Below are 26,445 nucleotides of genomic sequence, written 5' to 3' on the forward strand. Positions count from 1 at the left end.
TAGATTTGAACTAAAAGTGGGAGTTAAATATGGATTTAAAAAAGAGGGTGTGGAACTAAATACCCATATACTAAGTTTTTGGGTGAAGTACTCAAGCTGCCCCCAGCATGAGCTCTCTGTGCCCATGAACCAACAGCAGTATAGTTTATTGGAGCACATACTGATTTAGGGTACAGTCCTATAGCTACTTATCCTATAGCCACTTACCTAGGACTAAGCCCCATTGAATAGAATGGGACTCACTTCTGAATAAACACAGAGAAGGTTGTGCTGTTAGCTCATGCTTTTAAACCTGTGCTGGTCTCTTTTCTGGAATTTCCAGTTAACTCTATACATATTTTAAATACAATGTTGAAATGAATTCCTTAGTCTTTTTAAATACAATGCATGGAGGGTCATATGACTGCATGAAAACATTTTATTCAGATCTAGTAATCTCATTATAAGTCTACACTGTGAACATTCATCATTCCCTTTCAAGTATCTCCAACATAGGACTGAGATGCTGAGGTCACACACACCCCGCCATCATGTTTTGTGAGCATTGTAAAAGTAATTTGTAATTTTAGAATAATTTTGCAAGACTCCTGAACAATGAAAGTAAGATGAGAAGTAGTAGGCTGCTTTCTTTCAATATAATGCTGTAATTTTTGACTTACTGAACACAAAAGGCATCCAATAATATCTAGTCCATCATTTGTGCCAAAAGCCTATTAAATGCTGGTGTTGTGTAAATATCTGTGATGTAGTTGTGCTGGATTGAACTGTTGTAGGAGCAGTCACACAATGGGAACTTAAACCAGTGATCCTTCTTAGGGAGCTGCTGAAGCCTCCCTCATGGACTGCACTTGCTCATCCTCTTGGGAAGTGCAATAATATGGGCACTATATTTTAGTTTTCAAAAACAGGGGACTGGCTGAAGAACAAAAAAATGCAGTTTGAGGAAAAGGCAAGTTAAATTAGTGCAGGGGAGGGGAGGTGTCTCGCTGATACACGGTTGCCCAAGGCCAACAGAAACTTTGAGCCAGCCGTGATGGTGAGTTTCACCGAGGCTGCTGTTTTTTTCTTCTTGGGCTTGAGTCTTCTACTGCACATTCTTATATGTTTCTTCATCCAAATGTCCTGGAATTTAACATTTCCTATTGACTTGCTAAGTCCTAAAGTGGCTTCAGTCCAATAACTGGCCATCTGCTAGCATTCTCTGACTAGAATCACATGTCTCACATTGAAACTGTTTTGTCTAGAATTCAGCAAGCAGGACTGACAGTCAAAGCAAGCAAATGTCAGTGAATGCAAGGGAAGAGTCAGAGAATGCTAGCAGATGGATTCCTTCTAGCGAATTCCATGACTACAAATCCCATTTAGAAATTACCTTCTGGCTTCTATGACCTATGTCATCACAAACAGTATGCAATGTGAAAAGCAACATGCACTGCTTATATACCACCCCATAGTTCTTAAAACACTCTTTGGAAGGTTTACTTTTTAAAATTATGCAAGCTAGACATGGCCTCCCCCCAGCGAGCTGGTACTCAATTCACTGACCTCAGAAGGCTGGAAGGTTGAGTCAACCTTGAGCTGGCTATCTGAGCCTGTCAGGATCGAACTTAGATCATGAACAGAGTCTTGACTGCAGTACTGCAGTTTTAACCACTGCACCACGAGGCCTCATAGTATTCAAATCTTTGAAAGTTATTTAGGCATGACACTTGTCACAGGGCCTTCTTCTGGGCAAAACCAACCCACTTGAACAAGATCTCATCCACAACATCCCTTATCACTTCTTTCTCAAAGGAGGATGTCTTTGTATGGCAAAGAGAAAGGCCTCCTCAGGTTTTCTCTACCTGCTCTGACCTAAAGCTGACCTCCGTTCAGCCTAGACTGATATTCTCAGGTTTGCTGATGTCACATTTTTCTTTCCAACCATTCTTTCTTGACCTCCAGGAAAAACCTCTTACATTTGTTCTCAAGGTGTGAAGCAGCTACAACAGCTCACCACATTCCTATCATAGTAAGAAAAGTAATAAGAATCCTAATTCTATCTATCCATGTATTTCTCAAATTAACTTTCTTATTTTCCTAGAATAAACAATATGGATATGATTGCTTTCCCAGTCATTTCAATTATAGGGCTGAATCCACAAGTTAACTTAGGTGCTGCTTCGTGTTTCTGGGCCCAGATTTCAGAAACTAACAGGTTACCAAGCAGCAGAGGTTAAGAGAGACGTCGTCTGTAAGATGCTCTAGTGGTCAAATGTCTCTGATCATATCCCAGAAAAGAAGAGGCCCAAACTGGGTAACACAACTAAAGAAAGAATACTGGTAGACAAAGAGATGCTAAGCAATGATCTGAAAAGGGAGAAAATAGCAATCAGCAGAGGGTTTTACTTTGACGAGGGTAAGAGCTAACACCAACCAGAAGGTGTGCCCCTTCGAGGAGGATAAACGAAAGAAGAGGGAAAAGAAAAAGAAACAATGGTGCTCAGCCACAGGGGCATGGCAAAACTGGAATGTGAAGAGTATGAGCCAGAAAAGCTTGCAAATCCAGAGGAAGCTGCAGAACTAGAGGGGATTATAGAGGAAGGACCCAGATGCTGAACCAAAGGTGTACCACCACCATGGCTGTCCTGTTCGCAAGGGAAGAGTGGCTGTACAACGAGGCCTTACAAATAGCAGAGAAGAGAAGGGAAACAAAATGCAAGGGAGATAGGGAGAATTACAGAAAATGGAATGCAGACTTCCAAAGAATAGCAAGGAGAGACAAGAGGGCCTTCTTAAATGAACAATGCAAAGAAATAGAGGAAAATAACAGAAAAGGAAAAACCAGAGATCTGTTCCAGAAAATTGGAGCAGTTAAAGGAACATTTTGTGCAAAGATGGACATGATAAAGGACAAAAATGGTAGGGACCTCACAGAAGCAGAAGACATCAAGAAGAGGTGGCAAGAATCCACAGAGGAATTATACCAGAAAGATCTGGATGTCCCGGACGACACAGATAGTGTGGTTGCTGACCTTGAGCCAGACATCCTGGAGAGTGAAGTCAAGTGGGCCTTAGAAAGCATGACTAACAACAAGGCCAGATTATGGTCATAAATCGAGGCACCACTGTAAACCAAAGCAGACCCACATCTCTACAGTACACTGAGAAACAACAAGTAGACCATGTATTCTGACTTACAGAGGTGATTGAATTTTGGCCTGTGAAAACCCAGATGACTGCAAAGACCTGGTAAATCACCTGAACAAAGAAGGAGAAGTGAAACTTTCTAGACGATGTAACACATGGTTTTTGCCTTCAGACTGAATGAAGACTGGAAATGGAAAAATGAAAGACTTATTGCAGCTCCAGGTCTAACAGATGCATACCCTAAAACTAGCATACCTTAAACCAGGTCAGAACAGCCACTCCTTTTCAGTCAATGGGAAGGATAGAGAAGCAATAGGAAATCTTCCACACTTAAGCACAGTCACAAGGCTCTGGGGATTCATTATTCATTCAGCGGCAGGGGGGCTGAGAACACAGAACTGCAGAACGCATCTGTCCTGGTGCCTAGGAATGTCTGGCAATTTGCTGGCTACATATGGAATCAGTCTTTTCTGTCTGGTGCATATGGCAGTGCAAGAGACTGGATGCTCATATCATGCCAGGTTCCTAGAGTGCTTTGTTGTGTATCAGAGTCATCTGGTCCAAGAAAAAGAAAAAAGGGGAAAAAAAGCTTCACCAGAGTAGCTGCTCCATTCAGGCTTGACTTTAATGCCTGTTCTTTTCTGAAAGCATGAACCATACCCATTAACCTCTCCAATTTCTCCCAGTACTGCCAGTAGAAAGCAGCTGGAAGAATCCAGTGCAGGGCACATGTGGCTGCAAGTTGTCCTTTGATGGTTATTGTCAATATGGCTCACTAAGTTCATTTGTTTCTTCATATTTTATGGCCGAATCTATACAGTCAGGTTTATAGAGTAGGGACATGGTGGCGCTGCGGGCTAAACCGCAGAAGCCTCTGTGCTGCAAGGTCAGAAGACCAGCAGTCGTAAGATCAAATCCATGCGACAGAGTGAGCTCCCGTTGTTTGTCCCAGCTCCTGCCAACCTAGCAGTTCGAAAGCATGCAAATGCGAGTAGATAAATAGGGACCACCTCGGTGGGAAGGTAACAGCGTTCCGTGTCTAAGTCGCACTGGCCATGTGACCACGGAAGATTGTCTTCAGACAAAACGCTGGCTCTATGGCTTGGAAACGGGGATGAGCACCGCCCCCTAGAATCGAACACGACTGGACAAAAATTGTCAAGGGGAACCTTTACCTTTACCTTGGTAGGAGACACAGCTTTCCTCCAGATACAGCTAAGCAGATGCTGCCTGAGGAAAGGTGTTCCTGGTTATTGCTTTAGTTCTAAAACGTGCCAGCAACAAAGCAAAATTTCCTAACGAAGCCATACTGAGCAGATAGCTCTTCTGCTCAATGTTTTTTGCTCTAATCAGTCCTTGTCTATTGCCCTCCATTTTATTCCTGGATATCACCTTTCCCCAGGTGGGCAGCAGCAACCAAATGCAACCTGGCATGGTCAAATAGGCTTTCTTCTTTGGACAAGTGCTGGCTCTACAGCTTGAAAACGGGATGAGCACCACCCCCTAGAGTCGGACACAACTGGACTAAAAATGTCAAGGGGAACCTTTACCTTTTATAGAGTAGTGGTATAGAGCTTTTCTCTCACCCTGCACTCAGGATGGAGGAGGCTGGGCAACTCCTCTGTGCTCTGTAGTCCCTACTTGCAAAGTATGGATAATTCAATCACTGGTGTACTTTCAAGGCTGTGTTTCTCTTCCAGCCCAGTGGTCTCAGCAGAGATGGTAAATGAGATGGAAAGTACTGCATACGCTGTTGGTGTTGTGATTACTGATGGATTTAAACCTGGATTACACTGAGCCCAGGATTTGTGGGTTTACTTCAGAGTTTGTTCTCTGCTTTCTTTGGCATTGAGGCCAGGAGAAGATTTTTTTTCAAAAAAAAAAAAGAAGAAGAAGAAAAAGAAGAAGAAAAGAAAAGAAAAACGTTTTAAAAAAAGACAGTGTAGTCTTTATAAACATTCTGAAGGTGAGCGATAGCTTTATTAGACTACTAAAATCTCACACACTGAGGCTAGCTTTTGGCATTTTACAAAGTTTCATCAGGTTGGACATTGCAGAGCTGGGAGTGGTGGTGGAGGGGGAAAAAACCAAGACAGTTTCAAAATCCAGGACAAGATATGCGGGGCAGGTTCTTTGTTTAAAACATGCCCTAAAAGGAAGGCTGCAGAACATGCTTGGAGATGGAAAGTTTCAGGTTTCACCCTTGGCAGTGTGGGTTATAATGTCCCGAACTTGTGAGACAGAGAGAGCTGTCAGTTGTCAAGTACCTCACCTGTCACCTGCCCTAGACTGAAATGTATGGTTTTGGTTTTGGTGTGGGCATTATCTACACAACCAAGCAAAAGGCATTCAACACGCCCTAAACAGGACTGTGAACTGAGTACAACATCTTCCTCCAACCACTAGATAATACTTTTAGTTTGGCTGTAATTGGCTTAACTAGTGTGTAAACATTGTCCAGCAGGCCGAGGCAAAGAGTAAGTCACAAAAGCAACAAAACCAGGGAGCTGGAGAGGGGACAGATTGGATTTGTCTTCAGTGTGGAAGAGATTGTCACTCTAGAATTGGCCTCCTCAGCCACACTAGTCGCTGTTCCAAGTCCTCCATACAGAGCACGTCACCATAGTCTTTCGAGACTGAAGGATGCCTAACTAACTGTGTAAACTAGATTTTTATCCCAACTTCTCTGATATGGGGATTCCACGTTATTGTGCACCTCTGCACCCCAGCCAAATAGGAAACCATGTGTTTTGAACTAAGACAGGTGGTGTGGCAAGACACTTGTCAGACTAACAGCTCTTTATCAAACAAGTTTGAGGGCTTTCTAATCCCCATTGCCAGAGGTGAAATCCAGGTCCCAATTCCTATGAGTGGATTCTGCAGCTCTCATTTATGAGCTCATTTTGAAAAAAGAACCTGGCCTGCTCATCTGGCTATGGATGTTGGTATTACTTATGTTTTTCCCCCCTGTTTGTTTAAAGATGATGAGAAAGGGGTGAGCTGGAACTATATGTATCATTCTTTATTATATTTATTTATGCAGAGTAGCTTATAGTGAAATGTGATAAACCACTAGAATAGTAATTAATACAAACCACCAGTTCCATCACAACAGAAGCTAGGGAATAAAAGGCAGCAAGAAAAAGCCAAGGAAAGAAATGACCCTAGTTAACCAGATTTTGAAGCCACGATTCCCCTCCTACTGGCCTGTAAGCATTCTGCACCAAAAAAAGCTGAATTCTGAAGTCCGAGTATATATGTAATGCCAATTAAGCATAGTTACTTATCTCTTCGTTTCGTTTAGTTGTTTAGTCGTGTCCGACTCTTCGTGACCCCATGGACCAGAGCACGCCAGGCCCTCCCATCTTCTACTGCCTCCCGGAGTTGTGTCAAATTCATGTTGGTTGCTTCGCAGACACTGTCCAGCCATCTCATCCTTGGTCGTCCCCTTCTCCTCTTGCCATCACACTTTCCCAACATCAGGGTCTTTTCCAGGGAGTCTTTTCTTCTCATTAGATGGCCAAAGTACTGGAGCCTCAGCTTCAGGATCTGTCCTTCCAGTGAGCACTCAGGGTTGATTTCCTTTAGAATTGATAGGTTTGTTCTCCTTGCAGTCCAGGGGATTCTCAAGAGTCTCCTCCAGCACCACAATTCAAAGGCATCAATTCATCGGCGGCCTGCTTTCTTTATGGTCCAGCTCTCACTTCCATACATCACGACAGGAAAAACCATAGCTTTGACTATTCGGACTTTTGTTGGCAAGGTGATGTCTCTGCTTTTTAACATGCTGTCAAGATTTGTCATCGCTTTCCTCTCCCCAAGCGAGGATAAGTAAAAGCATCGCTTTTACTTATCTCTGCTTATTGTTTATTGCCACTGCTGTTACTCATGAGGAAAGGCAATGACGTATGCAGCACTAGAGGGGTCATGAACTGTCTGGGAGCTGCCCATCAATCTGTCCCTGACTGCAAGGGAGGCTGCCCCACAGAGCCATGTGGCTGGATTTTCATCTTGTGTTCTTCCACAACGGGTAAAGGCACTGAAAAAGGCACTCAGGAATTCAATTAAGTCAGCTGCAGTGAGTATTCCCATCAGCGTTCTGCATTTCTGTTGCTTGGTTCAGCACCCAGTGCAAAGGACTTTGGAAAAGCTGTCATAGTTACCCTTGCATATTTGATTATGCTTGGGGAGAGGAGTATGTGAGGCCATGATGTCATTCATGTGCACGATCTGCGTTGTGCTTTGGTCTGACTTTTTCTACTGTACTTTCTTCAAGGCCTAGTGTTGTTAATGCTGGCAAGGGAGGTAAAAAATCTTGATTGGTATCAGTTTTCACCTGAAAGAATTTGGCCACTTGTTCATCCTAATTTAACCACGGTCTTTATCCATTAGTCAGAATGTCACCACCTTCACTCAGTGATTGACTTAATTGAATTCCTGAGTGCTTTTTCATTTTCATACATCGTTGCTTCACTGAGCTGGGTTCATGTACTAAATTAAATAACAATGAGCTGGTCCACCAAGGCAGTGCACCGAGCAAAAGCTTGGCAGATATTTCCTTACTGCATGTTAAACAATTGCATTACATCTTAAGAAGTTGGGGGAGAGGGACTGAGAAGGTTTGTTCATTGCAAACAAGCCAAATCAGGACATCTAGGTGCCCTGTGTTGATGTTGTGTGCTTTTTTTTTGAAAAAAAGAAAAAGAAAAGAAAGCCAGTTGCTTTCAAAGTAACCTTGAGTTATTTGCCAAACTTGTGTGAATTTGGTCATGTGTATAGATTAGACAGACTAAGGGGATGATTACAAGGGCATATAAATTGCATTTTGTACCGCTTGCAGTCCAGTCCAGTGCAAGTTATTTCTTGGCAATCACACAATGTATGAGCAAGAATGTTCTGGCTTGACCTTGATCTGTGCCTCGTGGCGCAGCGGTTAAATCGCTGTACTGCAGCCAAAACTGTGCTCACGACCCAGGGTTCAATCCCAGGTAGCGGCTCAAGGTTGACTCAGCCTTCTATCCTTCCGAGGTGGGTAAAATGAGTACCAAGCTCACTGGGGTGGTGGTGCAATGTGTAGCCTGCATAATTAACTTGTAAACTGCTCAGAGAGTGCTTGAAGCGCCATGGGGCGGTATATAAGCAGCACACTTTGCTTTGCTTTGCTTTGCTGTGCCCAAGCTGGAACTACTTTGGCAGGCTGGGCTGGAGCAGTTCCCTGATGGACAGAAGATTTGCTTTAAGGGAGATTGCTCCAGGAAAAAAGTGATCTTTTCTTGTAGCCTGATCATACTCCAAATCAATGTTCATGCCCTCTAGTTTTGTTAACCATTTGGAAGCACAGTGGAGCAATGTCTTGGAATAAGATCTGCTGCTGAAATTTCATTGCCCTTTAGAGATATATTTGCAGGCTTAAAGCCTGATTTTTGAGAAAGAAAGAAAGAAAGAAAGAAAGAAAGAAAGAAAGAAAGAAAGAAAGAAAGAAAGAAAGAAAGGGACTCCCAGGACCCCTGTTCCACTTCCTGCACTTATGCAGAACAGTGATCCCATCCGTGTGCTGCTATCAGTGAACACTGGCCTCTATTTCTCTCTACATCAACTGCCCTCCATTAAATGTTTCATATAAAGTAAAATGTAACATGCATTTCAAGACTGTAGGACAGTCTTCTTTCCATGGTACCTTTTGATCATTTCCTCCTATATATTAATTAAGAGCAAATATTTCATGTTTGAAAGCTACAGCAACATCTGCAGACTTCCACATTCAGGACGTTAAGGCCTCCGTATGTCAAAGAAGGCAGCTGTGAACATTGCCTTGGACCTTAAAAAATTGAATTTATTCTCTGAACACCTCCCCCTTCTAGAAGAGAAGGTTTTGGGAGAAATGTGGGAGACAGTTTCTGCTGTCCCCGTGTTTACATGGATCCCCTTCTCATTAACCGAGTGGCTGCATGTTTAAATGTGTTACTATCACATTTCCAGTTTCTTATATTTTAGCCTGGCTGGTTATACATAATGCATGGCAGTGTACAGCTTAAACATGCAGAATTTTATTGAAACAGACCTATTTTTGAAAACAATGTGTGCCTTTATCTTGATCGTCACAACAGTCAGAATAGGCTACTCTGAAAAAGCTTTCCCCTTTACACAGCACACCATGTGTGCAGTGATTAGTAGAGGGGTCTGCCTGTTTCTTTCAACTTAGGGCTGAAAGTGCGGTTCTTTTCTGTGGGCAGCTCCTACTCCCTCTCTCTCGTCACAGACAAATGCATATCAGGGGCAGGACCATCGCTAAGAATTGACAAAGGAAGCAGTAGCCTTAGCTATGCTGGCTGGGGGACTGTGAGAAACACAAATAAAAAAAGTAACTTTTCCAGGCTCTGCTCTGACTAGAGTGGGAGAGAATCTGATGAAATAAATTGCTGGTTTGTGCATTACTATTCTAGGAGTTACCATAGCAACTCCTACATCTCTTACCTCCTAAGATTCGAGGCTAAGAATGTTTGGAAGTCTATTTTCTGTCTTCTATACTGCATGTTTCTGTTATCCACTCATGGACCCTTTCCCAGTCTGTTGCGTCCTTGTTACGTTGATTGCTATATACAATCTGTTTTTCTGACAGGATCACACTTACATATGTTTCTGATCCCACTCACTCCTCCAGTGCTGCACAAATAGCTTTTAAAAAATTCAAAGGAGGTAGGCAGGTGGGTGCGCGCGCGCGCGCGCGCGCGCACACACACACACACACACACACTTTGTGGCAATTTTCCAAACTAGAAGTCCAGAACACATCAGAGCCACACCTCTGCTGAAGAAAGTACAAGGGGTTCTGATAATCACAAACAGAAGTGTGGCACCCGAAGAGATTGGCAGTGTCCAGCAAATGGCAAGTCGCTTTCATGGATTTCCATTGTGTTCAGAACTTTTAAACCCTTTGAAGCAAGGAATGCAAAAAGGCAAGGAAGTGGAGGAACCGCCCAGAGTAGACCAGTTATAGATGGGCGGTATAGAAATCTAATAAATAAATAAATAAATAAATAAATAAATAAATAAATAAATAAATAAATAAATAAATAAATAAATAAATAAATAAATAAATAAATAAATAAATAAGGAAGGGGTATGAGTGTGTGCTTTCAATCTGAAAAAGGCTGTTATGAGCAAGACTGTTCCCTGTTGCCACAGAGGTCAGAAATCTGTAAGCCAGATCCAGGTTGAGCAAGGAATGTTTCTGTTAGCTTTGGGCAGGAAAAGACGCAGTCTTAGCTGCACATATGCGAACAGCATTGTGAGTAGGAGAAAAAGAACAGGAATAGGGGAATATTACTAAGCATTTAACCTTTCTTGTAGTCTGATCATACTCCAAATCAATTTTCACAACCTCTGGTTTTGTTAAACATTTGGAAGCACAGTAGAGCAAGGTCTTGGAAATAAGACCTGTTGCTGAAATTTCATTGCCCTTTAGATACATATTTGCAGGTTTGAAGCCTGCTTTTTGAGAAGGAAGGACGGAAGGAAGGAAGGAAGGAAGGAAGGAAGGAAGGAAGGAAGGAAGGAAGGAAGGAAGGATGTGCAATCCTGTACACATTTACAGCAAAGTAAATTTCACTTATTTCGGTGACATCTACTATCAAATAAATTTGTGTAAGATCTGTAGGCTTACAGACAAGATACTAGGACAGAAGATATAAAAATTACAGTCATTTGAAGCTTTAAAAGCTCATTATAAAAACAATTAAGTAAGATAGTTTGACTTTATGTGGCCTTATGAAAGGGGCTGCACAAATTCATTTCCATGGCCTCAAATGTCATGGCTAGATAAAACTTTTTTCTGACCTTTCAACCCTTCATCCTTTCTCCATTGTCATCTTATCCACCACCATCTCTTGTGGTGTCTCTATAATTAGGAGAACATTCACCAAGTTCAACACTGTGAGTTGTACTCCTTGTAATCTTTTCACTGCTAAGGTGAAAATGGTTTTGGTGGACTGGTGAGGTGCTGCCCAGTAACTGTGAATGTTTATGTATCACGTTCTGAACAGAGATAAACCACAGGGATAGTCATGTGTAGAGATGAGACTTCTGTGTAAATACGAAAGGGAAATAAATAATGAAAGAGGTTATTTCACTTTCATATTCTTTCCCAAAATGGAGCTTCTAGAACATGAATAATTCATATTAATGAAAGAAGAGTATACAAGTGTTTTATGTTTTGCATGTTTCCATCTTTGTTGTAATCTTTCTTTCACCCTTTGAATCTCAAATTGCCTGATATTTTTTCCCCATCAAATAATATCCTGATTATTGTCAGCAGCCAATCAGAATGATTGGGGTGGGGAGCAGAAATGTTGAACCTGTAGAACGGCTTGGAACCCAGTGAAGAGTGCTTGTTGCTTAGTCACTCCTTCTTGAATTACTGTGCTGAGCTTCTGCTGCCCTCCATCTTGGATTGCTGCCCAGTGTGTCACCATCTTGGATCCTTTCCATTTCTACCCTATTCTAATAGTTTTGATTGGGAGAAGAGGGTTTTGATTGTATTTTTTTGGTCTTTATTTGAGGACATCAGTGCCTTGCCCCTCCTGAGAACTCCATTTGGTGCATTAAAAAACACAAAATTGAAAGAAGGTGAAAAATAAAAAATGAAACAAAGCAAATACAAACATCTCATTGTACACATCCTTGGTTTTGGAAAACACAAGGCCGTCAAGGCAGTAGTACTCAGCCATACTTCATGAACAACAAAAAAAGTCAGAAACAGTGCAGCAGTAAGAGAAAGAGTGATTACTGCCAGTTCATGAAGATGAAGGTTGCATTTGCAAGATTGTGTGTGAGAGGACAACTAAAACCTTTACGTTCCTAAATGATTCTGTCTTCGTCATACTGTATAGGAGTTCCTCTTCTGTTCTTTCAGATTTGATTCTCGGAAGGAAGTCTGTGGGCTGTTTGCATCTTTTGTTTTATGCCTACACTTGTCATTCCTACCTCAGTCACGGCCATGAGTGTCTGCAGTTTGGGGCTGTGTAGGATTGATTGCGCAGAACATTGTCCTGTAGTGAGCACCGAGTAAAAGGAATTATAGATTAATCAAGTGACATGCCACACAAAAGTTTTGTAGCTAGCAGTGGGCTGAGGCAAATAACTAGAATTAAGGTTCATGTTTGTAGAAGCAGTCAATTGCCTGTAGATTAACTGAGCAGCAGGCAGGCTCCTCCTCCTTCCTGTTGCCCCACACAGTACCCCTGCTTGTTTCAATGTTCTCAGCCATGCCTCTTTATCAAAACCTGGCCTGTCCAACATAGCAAGAACCAAATTTGAAAATGATTCCCGTTCTGAAAAAGCTATGACCTTAAGATCCCTTAGTGACAGAATGTTATGTGTTTTATTCATGAATCTCTTGTCTGAAGAACTTCCATGATTGGTGTATTTTCCCTCCACCAAAAAAACCCAAACAACTCCCCAAATTTCATCATGTATCTGAAGGTCAGCACACAACCACTGGTTTCTGTGGAAAGTGTGCAAAGTTCTCAGTTTTCCCACATTGAAGGCCTACCAAAATAAAAACATCGTCTGTGCCTTTCAGTGGCTCTCACTGACACAAAGACCCTGATTACCTGGTTGATGCCTCTCCCTTAGATCTATCCCTTTGATCTGTGGATCCTTATAAAGAAATCTTGCTGAAGCAGATGTACTAAATAACATATTTTCCAAAGTTTCCAACTATTGCTATGGGATCTGTGTTCAGGTGTTGCCTAAGTAAGAAATTGGATTTGCTGGGAAAAGAGTGAAGGTTATTCAACTGCCATCTGCTTTTTTGCCCTAAGAGATTATTGGAAGTACCTTTCTTTTCAGAGGATAGGCACTTATCGTAGATCATCAGCACTGGTGCCTTGAGATTAAAAAATCTGATCTGGATGGAACTCTAGGTTTCTCCCTTTTGATGGGATACATGGGCCTCCACATAGAGCTCCCATTGTCAGTAAGTGAAATTGTAGTGCTTACCATCCATTTGCTCTATTTCAGATTAAACCCATTTATTCAGATACAGTAATTTATATCTCAATCCCTCCTATATGGAGTTATGCAAAAAAGCTTGCAAGAAAACAGGAATGTGCAGAGTGGTTCTCCCGATTTTTTTTTTTTTTTTTTTTTTTTTTTTTTGCCAAGAGCTCCCTTCAGTCCTAGCCAGCAGAGACAATGGTGAGGAACGATGGGAGATGCAGCCCAATAACATCTACAGGGCCAGTCGTTATCCACTCCTCACCTACAAAATATTGTATTCAAATATAGTATCCAGAAACTCAATGGCAGAAATCCTGTTGCTCGGCATAAGAAAATTTGTAACTTCTGTCTGTTCCTAACTAGCAAATAAGAGGTCCCCATTGCAATTCTCAGAGGAGTGTGCAGTTCTCAGAGACATGCAGTATGGCAGCATGTCCATGTGCCCCTGAGAACTGCAGTGGAGACTCTTTGTCTCCCTGCGATCATATGACTGTTCTTGTTCTTTTTGCCTCCCCCTAATTTTTCTGAATTGCTTCTCAACGTCAGTATTTGAAGAGCTATTACTCACCAGTGTTTCCCCTTGCTTTTATGGCTCCCTTCCATTGGAGGAAAGGTCAGAATGTAGATTCTGTTGGAGTTTGGTTTACAACCTTGTACGCTGTCTGTAGTTTGTGTGAGTGGGAGGGATTTTTCTGGGCTGGTGTGATTGTCTGTCTAGCACTATCCAACCAATCTCCTTCCAGCCTTTGAATTCAAAGAGAGCTCCACCTCTCTGCCAAACGATGGTCTGAATGGGGGAATTTCGCTTTGTGATGATCGGTTCTCTGCTTCGGGAACCGATTCTTCGCAAAATGACGTTTTTTGAACAGCTGATTGGCGGTTTCAAAATGGTCGCCAGGTGTTTAAAATGGCTCCCTGCTGTGTTTAGGGACGGATTCCTTGCTAAACAGGCAGCGAAAATGGCTGCCGTATGGAGGGTCTTCGCTGGACGGTGAGTTTTTACCCCATTGGAACGCATTGAACAGGTTTCAATGCATTTCAATGGGGTTTTTATTTTCGCTTTACGATGTTTTCACTTAACGACAATTTTCTTGGAACGAATTATCGTCGTTAAGCAAGTCACCACTGTAGTCACCTAAAAGTTCCCAATGAAAGCACCAGGCGAATTTGGGGTGGGAGAGCATTTCACAGTTGCAGGGCTACCGCCAAGAAGGCCTAGTTTGTGATCACTGATTTCTGAGCCTTTCTCAGGGTCAAAACTTTCAACCGCCCAGCCTGGGAAGATCTTACAGGAGGGACAGACCTGGTCAGAAGGAGGCGTTCAGCCAGATAACAAGGTCCAAAACCATTTAGGGCTTTGTATGTTAACACCATTACCTTGAAGCTGGCATGGAAACAAACAGGTAGCTAGTGCAGAGCAGCTAGGGCGGGGGAGATATGTTGATGTCTCCTTACCTCACTTAGTAACCTGGTAGCCAAGTTCTGGACCTGCTGAAGTCTCCGTGCCAGCACCAAGAGCAGCCCCATGTGGAGAGCATTTCTTTTGTCTAATCTTGAGACTACCAGTGCAGTAAACAGCATGGTGAGGGACCCGGTGTCAAGGAGGGATGCAGCTGAGTGATCTGCCTTAGATGGAAGTAAGTGATGCAGACCAAAGATGCTATCTAAGATTACATTGATAGTGCTGGGTCCAAAAGTAGGTCCAAGCTGCGCACCTCATCCTTTGCAGTAAAATAACCTCCCCAAAAGAAAGGGAAGCACCCAGACCACAGACATTAGGGCCCCCACCTGAAGGAGTTCCATCTTATCTGGGTTCAGCCTCAATCTATTATCCTTCATCCACCCCAGTACAGCGTCCAGGCAGCGCTCAAGGGACAGGACAGCATCCACTGCAGAAGGGTGGAAGGAGAGATAGAGCTGGGTTTCATCTGCATATTGATGACACAAAGCTCCAAAGCTCCTGATTACCTCCCCCAGCAGCCTCATATAGATGGGGAGATTATTGACCCTTGTAGGACTCCTCAGTTGAGAATCCATGGAGTGGACAACATCTCCCTAAGCTACACTTTCTGAGGATAGTCCTCCAGGAAGGACTGGAGCCAGGGCAAGGCCTGACCTCCAATCCCCATCCCAGAAAGCCTCCCCAGGAGGATACCATGGTTGACGGTATTAAGGGCTGCTGATAGGTTGAGGGGGATCAACAAGGATGCTTGGCTTTATCAATCTCCCTAAAAAGTCATCTTGCAGGGTGACCAATGTCGTCTCCATGCCAGGACGTGGCCAGAACCCAGACTGGAATGGATTGATGGCATTGGTCTCCTCCAGGAGCGCCTGAAGCTGATTGGACATCACTCTCTCCACCAGCTTGCTTATGAAAGGGACATTGACAATGGGTCTATATTGTTTATGTCATCCGCTGCCAAGTTGACCTTTTCCCGGATCAGTCTAATGAGTGTCTCCTTGAGGGCATGGGGCACCCTGCTCTCAAAGATAGACCCATTGATGATGGTGGTGGCCCATTCTACTGTTACGGGTCTGTCCACTTTCAGCAGCCAGGCCCGGCAAGGATCGAGTGAAGAGGTGGTAGCCCTACAGCTCTCAAGCACCCTGTCAACTTCAGTTGATGTCACTGGCTGAAATTGTATCAGGTTCTCCAGGCAAGGCGGAGCAGCACATGTCTCAGCTCAATCTACTGATAAAGAGGAGGAATCCAGGTCCTGGCAGATGGTCTCCACTTTGTTTTTAAGAAGGCTGCAAATTGGTCACAAGAGATACTACTGAGAGGCCTGTCCTTGTGACCAGTCCCAGATAAATTGCACACGAGATGAAAAAGTTTGGCTTGATGGTTACGAGTTTCACTTACCTGGGACGTGAAGTAACATTGTCGTGTAGCCTTCACTTTAGCTAAGTAGATGTTAGATGTGATTTTTGCAGCTATGTATTAGAGTAGCCTCTGTTGGGTCCCGTCTCCAAATGCTCTCTAGCCTTGATCTGTTCAGTTTGTTGCAAAGTGTGCGTGGCATAACGGAAGCAGAATACATGTGTGTAAATTCAAGCAACTATAAGTAAATAACTTTTGAAAATTTCTTTTTCCTACAGATGTCTCAGAGTGAGTTATTGAGACTGTTAAGTGACAGTTAATAAGAAAGCACTGGTCTCTGGGGAACTTGTAGCTTTACTTCTCTGTGAATCTCTGTTATTCTACTGTGCAGCAAACAGAATTTTACCAGAAATTCAGAACCCATCAGCTGATTCTTTATGATGTTTTATGAAATCTTGAACAAGGATGTGGCTATCAAATGGCTGGATGGGAGGTAGATCCAGTCTGGAATGGGTTGGTTTCTATAAAAATGCCAGCACTGCAAATTTGTGAAGACCTCTGTTCAGCAGGATATGAAATGTGATTTTCTGGTAACTGGCTCAGATTTCAAGGGTGAATTATTTGACTGAAAGTAATCAAGTAATTTTATTTCAGCTGTCTATAGTTTTGTCTGGATGAAATAATGCTACTTCAGCAGCAGTACATTATTCTAACAAATGGAATATCATTGTCCCTAAGAAAACAAACACTCTGAGCTGTTTCCTTAATTGCTAGTTATTTGTCTTGATTATTTTGCATTTCAAAGTGTATGAAATCTACATCCTTTTATGTGCAGCTAATGTCTCTGGAAGTGAATTACATTGCTGAGAATTACTAGGCACGGTACTTGCTCCTGATGCTGGAAGGAGGCAGAGTACGTTTACCTCCTGGAAGGAGTCTGTTCAATGATGGCTCGTTACTACTGAATTAAAAACCAGTGGCGATAACAACCATTTTTCTTCTGCTAGAACATTCACCTGGTGGCCAAGTGGCTGAGTTCCCTGGAGAAAAAGCTAGAGCAGCACAGTGAAGGCAGTCACCCTGAATTTCGCATCTTCATCAGTGCAGAGCCTGCACCTTCTCCTGAAGGCCACATCATACCACAGGGCATCCTAGAGAACTCCATCAAAATCACAAACGAACCCCCAACAGGGATGCATGCCAACCTCCACAAAGCTCTGGACAACTTTAACCAGGTATTAATCCAACATCCTCTGGAGGTTTCTTAGTGTTCTAGTAGAGTGGTTGGATAGATGGTCAGATTAGTAAAGAGTCAATGTGCCCAGAAACCCATTCATAGCTTGGTAAATTTTAGATTGATTTGGAGTGACTTTAATCAAACTAATGTAATACAGGTAGAATGCTATATTCCTATCCTTTGTACAGCAAGTGTGTCTGACATACCCTCAGATTTTTTGTGATTATAGCCAGTGCCTATCTAGGGATACTACTAGTATAATGCTTCAGACACCCACTCTAGCTTTACCTGTGTTCCTCATAAGGTACTTCTGCAGATCTCTTAAAACACTAATCTTGTACTTGCTGTGTTAAGTGTTGTGGCTTACCTAGAGCAGAGACTATCAAAATGAAGTGTCTATACTGTGTAAGCCTATTGAGGTTCAATTGGATATTGTCTCTTCCAGGAAAAGAAAGAGACTAGGTTCCCTTGTCTTCATTGTTCTGGTTCAGTACACCTGCTGTGTATTTCTGAACTCTGTTGATGGTTCCTGTCACTGAAGTATTCTCCATTGTAAGAACTGGAATTTCAGAATTAAGTGGGCGTTAATGCTGGCACTCAGGCTTATTTTGTATCCATCTACTGTCATTCAGTATCCCAGGTTTCCAGGAAGGAGGGGTGGCATGTGGAGTTTTCAGGGTTTTTGAATTCCTTTCATGCAAATCAGATAATAATTAATGTTTCCAAGATAGCTAGACTGCTACAAAAAGTCTTTCACTCCCTGGATTCTGCTATGGGTGGGATCAATGGCTTTATAGTGAATCTGGTTGCTTTGAGTTACTGTTGCAGCAAATCAAGCCTTTCACAGATATAGTTTTTTTCAAGCACAGCTTATTACCGTATTTATTTTAAATAAAGAATGTGATTTGGTATTGCTTCAGCATTATACATTGGGTGCTTTGCAGATAGAGAAATGTGTCAAATAAGGACAGAGTATCTTTGTTGTACTGTTGTGCCTCAGATGCCTCTGTTAATTTTTCATCCAGGAACCTGAGGGGGGGGGAGAAGAGAGAGAACGAGCAAGCTAAAGGTGCATTGGTCTTAAAATACTCTTTCTCTTGAGTTTATAGGTTTAGAAGATTATAGTTTTGTTGGGTTAGAAGGATTATGAAAAGATCAATCGGAGTAATCTTTGCTGTTGTTGAATGACTGACTTCCCTGAAAATATCATAACCAGATATAGTAAGGAAGATTCTTCCTGCAATCAGCCACCTGGCATTCAGACTGTGCCGTGCCCTAAACAGACTGCAGGAGTACCAAAGTGTTTTTTAAAATAGCAGCCTGTAATACAGGGAGCATAGAACAGGTGAGATTGTACGTGCTAGGCCTGTGCAAGTATCTCCTGATTTGGTTTGAGATTTTGGGGTTCTTTTTCAGAGATCCAGATCTGGATCAATTTATGCCTGATCTGAAATCAAGATCAGAACTTATATTTGGAAATTCAGATAGTCACCTCTATCAATTTACCTTGCAAAATTAAAGGAGCTCTAATATTTTTGTTTTCTTTGGGAGCCTAGCTTCCTCAGATTATTCTTTCCAAATTCCAGATGAATAGGATTACCTTTTTTTGTGCCCTTTCCACTTACAAAAAATCCAATTTGAAAACGGACATAACCTTTTTGTTTGTTTGTATAATTACATGAAATTTGGGGGCACTACAATTCCTTCAGAGCTGATGATTCTTAACAGTTTTCACACACAGTTCCAGGTGGCTTTGTGCTATCAGCCTTTAACATTTCGTTTAATATGCTTAATACCTTGCTAATAGACAGCACTGGGATTAATGCTTGGAGCTTGTGCATTTTTAGTCTATGAGGATCAAACAAAGCAATGTGATTTGAAATCAAAATGACTTCATGTGACACTCCCACACCTTCTTCAGTTGGGTTGTCACTTCTTGACAGTACACAGGAACTCCTGTGCTCACATCGGACCCCGATGCTACCTGATCAGATACCCAGGGTAGCTCCTTCATATGGTTCACTCCACGCAGTAGGGTGGCCACCTGAACCCCTTCTTCAACCTCCTTTTCTCTCTATGGAAGATCTTTACTTAATCTTTTTTTAAAGAACTCATATCCTCGAGTCATGCTGTCACCACTGTCATATAAGTTCCCCCCGCTTTCCTTTTCCTTCTTGTTTGAATGTGATCAAGCAGCTAATGCGGATGTTTTTGTGGTAACTCACTGGAAAATAAGGAGAAGTTTGATATATAAAATATGTTTATATTTTTATAGAAGAATAAAATGCAAAGGTTTGGAATGACAATCAAATAAAACAAAATAAGGTTATTTTATACAGCTTTTTATCTAACAAAAGTATAATCCAAACATCCCAATTTACATGTAAACCTATGAACTCCAGACTTTGACTATCTGTCAGTTCCTCATTGTATCATGCCACCCATCTCATCATGTTCTCTCTATCTCTATACTCAATTTCTTTCTCTCTCTGTCTCTCAGCACTCACCTATTGTTCTATATGCTCTATAACCTCTCCTTGAGCTAGGAAAAATAGCCAGTGGAAATAAGGTTCCATGGGGCCATTTTCTTCCCTCCTTTCAACTGTCATGATAGTCTTACCTGGCATACATCCAGCACTCATATAGAGGCAAACAGCCAACTTACCTATACGGAGATCATTTGAATACAACAAGAAACAGGTGGGGGCTGGGAATGTCATATACCATCCTAGCATTATCCTTATCTGAAACTGTTTTTCAAAGTTTTAGAGACAATTCAGACTAATTTGATCTGCACTGGACTTGATCTGAATTGAAATCAGTCTAATTTGACTGAATTAGTGGCACAGCCTTAGTGTTTGTTCATCGATACAAATCCTAGAAAAAATTTTCCACATGACATTTCATCACCACGTGATCACAGGGAGAACAAATGTTAAAAATAAAAGATAATATTAATTATATGGATCAATTGTTTTTTTTCCTATTAAAGTAGAATAATTGTGTTAAAAATTACCAGTTTTGAGTATATGCTGTATTAAAATGGGCTATCAATGGGGAATAAGGGGTTGTCTATACTGGCTCTTTTGAACTGGGCTGATATAAATAGGGTCGCTTGGAGTAGAGTGCAGGTGTGTTATGTCCTTTGGTGTGATCTTTGCATCCAAATGGTATGTCAGAGTTCAAGCAACCCTATTTGGTCCGGTTTCTTCTGATATCATGAAATTTTGTAGTAAGCGAGCCACTTCAGGGTATCAGAAAATTGAACACTTCCTTGGCAGACAGGAAGGAGAAGTTAAACTTCTTTTACAACTGTAGTAGAGTGTTGCTGGTGCCGTAAACACTATTTAAAAATATGTTTTGTTTGGTTTATTTGAAGGGTTGGTTGAGAAAATCCCCACAGCTGAACCCAGGGATCAGAAATTCCAATCGGAAGGTGCCTTGACAGCCAGGAAGGCTCAAATTTGGTCCGTTCTCAATGATCACCAAGGCTGGAAACAGACCAAAACTCAAGGAACTGCCATAGCCTCTCACATATTTAACGGTTAGGTGTATGAATCCTTGTGACTCCAAGTATTGACAGTCGGATGTCTCAGTATATGCAAAGAGAATTAGCAATTCATCTGGTTCCTGCTCAGGACCCAATATTGTGCTCACTAAGAAAACAATCACCTCTCTTACTGTCTTTGGTTTTTTAGGACACCCTGGAGATGTGTAGCCGTGAAAGTGAATTTAAGAGCATCCTCTTCGCCCTCTGCTACTTCCATGCTGTGGTAGCAGAAAGACGCAAATTTGGTCCCCAGGGGTGGAATCGTTCATACCCCTTTAACACTGGAGACCTTACCATTTCAGTCAATGTTCTGTACAATTATTTGGAGGCTAGTTCAAAGGTGAGCTGTACATATACCTCATCATGTGCTAAGAGTTACGCTTTTGTGTATCTAAGTGATTAACAGATCAACACTAGCTTTGGATTTGGGTTCTGTGCCTTATATATATGCCACACACTTTGCCCACACTTCTGTTCTACTACTGGGGTTCCTGAAAGAACACGTTTGCATCCCTGTTGTTGTGAATGCCCATTTCTGGCCTGCTGCTGTCTCTCCTGTGACTTTCCTACAAAAACATTTTGAAATGTTTGGATGCGGGAATAAATATATTTGCGTTTGTTTTAAGTAGCAATCCTCCCACCTTTTCTCCCTTTCCCCTCGCATTACATAGACACATACACACAGTCTGTTCTGCAGTCTGGGCTTCTCTGAGTTGTTTAGTAGGGTAATTCAGTTGCTACATTGCATTCAGTTGTTCAGAAAAAAATGAGCTGGTGAAATGAAAACATTTTCTGAGACTTTAGAATGCATGAAAAGATGTGTGTGTGGGGGGGAAGCCCTGTTTAGTCTACCGTTGTTTCCAATTGCAAGTGGCTAGGAGTCAAGCAGAAAAAAAGTGCAACAGCTCATGCTCCCCAACAAGCTTTACAAGGGCATGTAGTGAATTGCCTGCTGATGTGAAGCAGGATCCTTTGCCGCTTGCTCATGCCTGCTTTCCCACTGCCGTTCAGGTTCCCTATGATGATCTGCGGTATCTCTTTGGAGAAATCATGTACGGAGGGCACATAACAGACGATTGGGACAGGCGCCTCTGCAAGACCTACCTGGAGGAGTTCATCAAGCCTGAAATGATGGAGGGAGAATTCATGCTGGCTCCAGGATTTCCCCTCCCAGGCAACATGGACTATAATAGCTATCACCAGGTAGGTGCAATTTGGTTTAGCCTGCTGGAATTTGTTTTCAGTCTCACACCTATATGAAAGAATGCTTACCCAATCTGTAACTTTGTTGTGTTTGCTAGTCATCGGGCTGTTTCCAGTCAGATGTTCAGTCTTCTCTGAAGAGCATGTTTGAGGCATGGAGGAATAAACATTTTTGTTTCTCCAGCCAAACATACTTAGCAGAAAGTTGCACCTATTTATTCAAAACAGCTTTGAAGCTGCAAACATACATGTATCTGTCAGGGAGTAAGGTCCCTGCTAAAGTCACTAATGACCCTCTCTTAGTAGGAATGTCTGGGGTTCTGCTGGTCATTACCATTGTTATTGACTTTACTGAAATGCTTGATATATTGCTTATCTCCAGTATGCTTAGAGGCACCTTTTCTCATATGGTCTGATGAAAAAACCTCCAAATTGTACGTAGTTATTTATCACACTCATCCATCTTTGGGCAGTGGAAGGAGGAGGTGTTGGCAGCAGGATGCAGAGAATGGATCTGGCTTTGTTCCCATGGATAAGTCTGCATGTGGCCTCTCCCTGATGACCAACGCTCATAGTTATTTGTTTTCTACCTAAGAAGTGAGGCCATTGGTGTCAAGGCATATACCAAACCAAGTCAAGAAATGGATCCCATTTAGAAATTCATAATGGAGATTTAGCATAATAAACTGCTAATATTGGTTTGGCTGGAGACAGACTGATTATTAATACAGTGCATTTGACAGCTCCAACACTGGCTTCCTCGTGGCTCAGTAGCATTATGGATGAATGACAGAACTGAGTGAGATTTGATGCCTTACTGAAGGTATAATTTTCCTACCCAGTATATAGATGCAACCTTGCCTGCTGAGTCTCCCTACCTGTATGGACTCCACCCTAATGCTGAAATTGGATTCTTGACCCAAACCTCAGAGAAACTCTTCCGTACTGTTTTGGAGTTGCAGCCTCGTGACACCAACCTTGGAGAAGGTACAGGGGCCACCCGGGAAGAGAAGGTGAGTGAGATGGAAGGAACACATTAGAAATAAAGTCATCAGTATGGAGGTGATTTTGCCTTGTTTCATTTCATTCTACTCCAAATACCATTCAGGTCATGGGAAGCTCACTTCCAGAACTGTCATTATGACTCAGCTTTGTAGAAAAATGTGGCTCGTGACCTCTTCTGTCATTCTCAGCATAAATAATGAGAGAAGTACATGGAAGCCATCCTGCAGAAGGGCAGTGCAATTCATGACATGCATAAACTGGACCCACTTTTGGAAATTGAAGAGGTTGTTCCTCCAGATGATTTTTTAAAATTTTTTTCACTTTTGGGGTTTGCGGTTGCAGTACACACAAAAAAGAGCAATGGGAAAGTGCCCCAAGGGAAGACAGGCTCTTTTCTACTGACTCAGGCCTGGAATGAGTTGGCTCAACATAGAATTCATACTGATTTCTAGGCACTGTGCAGTTGTGCAAGCACAGGCCCATGGGAGAAGAAAGTCTGCCTCCTACTCCTTGCCACCCCCACCCCCTGTTGAAACTGCCCTTTAAGAGGATGGCTGCAACAAGAGAGATGATAAGCTGTTTTAAATTTTCACTGGCTCCTTGGTCATCTTCAGGGTAAAGCTGTAACACCACCAGATACTTCCTAAGGTGAAGATCATTGGGGACAAGACACTTTGGGAGACCATCCCTACCACAATGCCCTGTCCCATAGGTCTTATGCCAATAGATGGCCACTCAGCAGCTGTACCTTAGAAGTGGCCAGGCAGCCTATAGTGATGCCCAACCAACCAACCAACCAACCAACCAACCCACTCACCCATCCACCCACCCTATTGCTAGCACCACTGTTCTTATTTGCCTGAACTCACATCCCCATAAAAGTTTCCAACTGGCCGTGGTGGCAAAACCATGTACGGGTGGTGGTAACTGAGTGGCGGGAGCTTTGCCACTGACCCAAACATTCCACTACCCCATTTGATTGCCAAAGGCAACTACTTTCTTCTAGCTAATGCTCAAGCCAGGCCTATCATTTAGGTTTGAATGGCAGGAGATGGGGTCTGTGGGACTGTGCTCTGGTTCTTCCAAAAGAAGGCAGAGGCATCTAGGCAAGCATAAGGAATTTGTTCTGGTAAACATTTTATATGGATACCCAGTGTGGTGTAGTAGCCATATAAAATGTACTGTATATGGTGTAGTGGATGGAGTGATGGACTAGGATGCAGGAGGCCCAGAGTGTGGAACTAATAAAACCATTCCTTAAATACTCACTTACCTTGAAAACCCCATTACAGTGACTGTAAGTTAGTTCCGACTTGATGGCACAGAACAATAAAAAACATTTTATGCAGACTTTCCTTGGTTTGCAGTGGCCCTGCTAGACATGGAATGGGCCTGCTAGGACTCTGGAGCCTATGCATTAATGATTAGCTGTGGTTGCATCCAGTAAAGAAGTCACACTTGGAACATGCATGTCAAAAAACAGGGAGTGTTTCTAAGGTTTGGAACAATCAGTCCAAAGAAGCTTCACTCTTGCCTTAAGGAAAGATGTTAGTTCATTAAAATTCAGTTTTTTTAAAAAAAAAAATCATGGAAGATAAAGGGTCTGCTCTTTGTTTCATACTATTTATACCCAGAACGTAAAATTTAAATAGTTTACGCTAACCTTGGGAAAATTAATTCTTTAATATTTTATAGCCAGTGTTCTTCATTTTTAAGATAGTAAAGCTTTTCAGATTTCTATGCATGTGCCCCCTTCTGTTATGCTCTGTCAAGTTAATTCCAACTTATGGCAAGAAGACATTTTGACTTATAAGCGTTCTTCTCACTGCCCTCAAAATGCATTTGCCATTCAAGCCTGGGAGAAGAAGACTCTTGAAGTCCATGCTGAAGCTTGCATAAAGTGAACTATTGGTGATCACCTCCTAGGGAATGTCCAGTATGTGACATTTGCCTACTAACCACGCACATTCTCTGGCTAAGCCTCCCCTTTTTGGCTGTGTTGGGATTTTTGCCCTTACTCCGATAATCATAGATGGAGACCTATCTGAGAAAACATCGGCAGAACAGATGGTTTGTATTTCGCTGCAGAAAGGGAACTATTACTCCTCCTAATTTGAAGTGAAGCACCTTTTTTTTCTGGAAGAAGGGAAGTATTTGATAGACTTGCTGTGTGTCTGGTTTGCAACTGATGACAAGTAGCAGGAGCAGTGAAGAGAGACAAGGTCTGTACAGATGAATGGAGTACTCCTTGATTCATTGAGAGGAGGGCTGGGGCTGCTTCAGTGCCATTTAACATTTACAGTTTAATTTATATGAATCTGCAACTCTACACGAGCACTTCTGAAGTCTGGTGACCATTCTACTGAATCTAGCTGCAAGGACCTTTTGGGAACATTACAGTATTGTTTGTTTTGTTTCTTCTACAGTTTGTTTGCTGAGAAAGTTCATATTAGAATTCCAGTCTTAAAAGTATCCTGCACATGTCAATAATACAGTAATAAAATAGCTTGTAAAAAAGTGCAATGCAATATGCTCCGCTGTTTAATTTATTTTCTTTTTATAGTTTCATTCCTTTCAACTGGAAGCAGAAAAATCTGCTGTATGAAATGTGATGATTTCTAAAGGATTTTCCTTGTAGGTATGGAGAGTGTCATTATCCATTAAGAGGTCAGATTTAGAGCAGGGACTGGCAACAAGCAACCTGTGGGCCACATGCGGCCTTCAGGGTCCTCCAAACTCCCCACATCCCAATTTTTTAGAAAAACATTTTCTTCAGAAGGTCCCCTTGTGCCCTCTAGAGAGCAGTGCTTCCCAAACCTGGGTCCCCAGATGTTCTTAGACTAAAACTCTCAGAAGCCTTCGCCACTAGTGTGCTGGCCATGATTTCTGAGGGTTGCAGTCTAAGAACTTCTGGGGGGTGCAAGGTTGGGAACTATTGCTCTAGAGGTCATGGGAGGTAACTTTTGAGGACCTGGCATCCTACTGTATTTCGTTTTCCATTTGACCTTTGGAGGTCATGAGAGAACCCTTCAGTTAGGTAAGCCTTCTTTAAAAGAAAAAAGAATTGTGAGGTGTGTGAGGAATTGTTTAAAAGTCTAAGGTTGGGCATGTGTGGCCCTTAGACATCTGGAGGATGCCACCTGATTTACAGGAAACAAGGTTGGCTGTCTCAGCTATTCTGAAGCAGTAATAATATAACCTTCCGAAGACTCCTCCTGCATCCTGGGGATGATCTTTCTGCCTTTCGCAAATAGTTCTCAGCAGCCGTCTCTTGCTTTCCTTTGGTATGCAGGTAAAGGCAGTGTTGGATGACATCCTGGAGAAGCTCACTGATGAGTTTAACATTCACGAGCTGATGGCTAAGGTGGAAGAGAGGACTCCATACATTGTTGTAGCCTTCCAGGAATGTGAAAGGATGAATCTCCTCACTAGTGAAATTAAGCGGTCACTGAAGGAACTGGACCTGGGCCTGAAGGTAGAGGGTCATCTTCATTGTTGCTG

At 42.3% G+C, this 26,445-nt stretch overlaps 1 protein-coding gene across 1 annotated transcript in view; it reads left to right on the forward strand.

Annotated features, from left to right (window-relative positions):
• DNAH9 (dynein axonemal heavy chain 9) overlaps positions 1 to 26,445 on the forward strand; it is a 259,117-nt gene that overhangs the window by 218,296 nt on the left and 14,376 nt on the right. The window contains exons 63-67 of the mRNA XM_072990379.2: positions 16,957 to 17,184; positions 20,885 to 21,076; positions 21,748 to 21,939; positions 22,782 to 22,952; positions 26,237 to 26,419. Coding sequence (XP_072846480.2) covers positions 16,957 to 17,184; positions 20,885 to 21,076; positions 21,748 to 21,939; positions 22,782 to 22,952; positions 26,237 to 26,419 — 966 coding nt within the window. The remainder of the gene's footprint in view (positions 1 to 16,956; positions 17,185 to 20,884; positions 21,077 to 21,747; positions 21,940 to 22,781; positions 22,953 to 26,236; positions 26,420 to 26,445) is intronic.

The sequence above is a fragment of the Pogona vitticeps genome, chromosome 2, assembly GCF_051106095.1.
Source record: "Pogona vitticeps strain Pit_001003342236 chromosome 2, PviZW2.1, whole genome shotgun sequence".
Classification (NCBI taxonomy): Eukaryota; Metazoa; Chordata; class Lepidosauria; order Squamata; family Agamidae; genus Pogona; species Pogona vitticeps.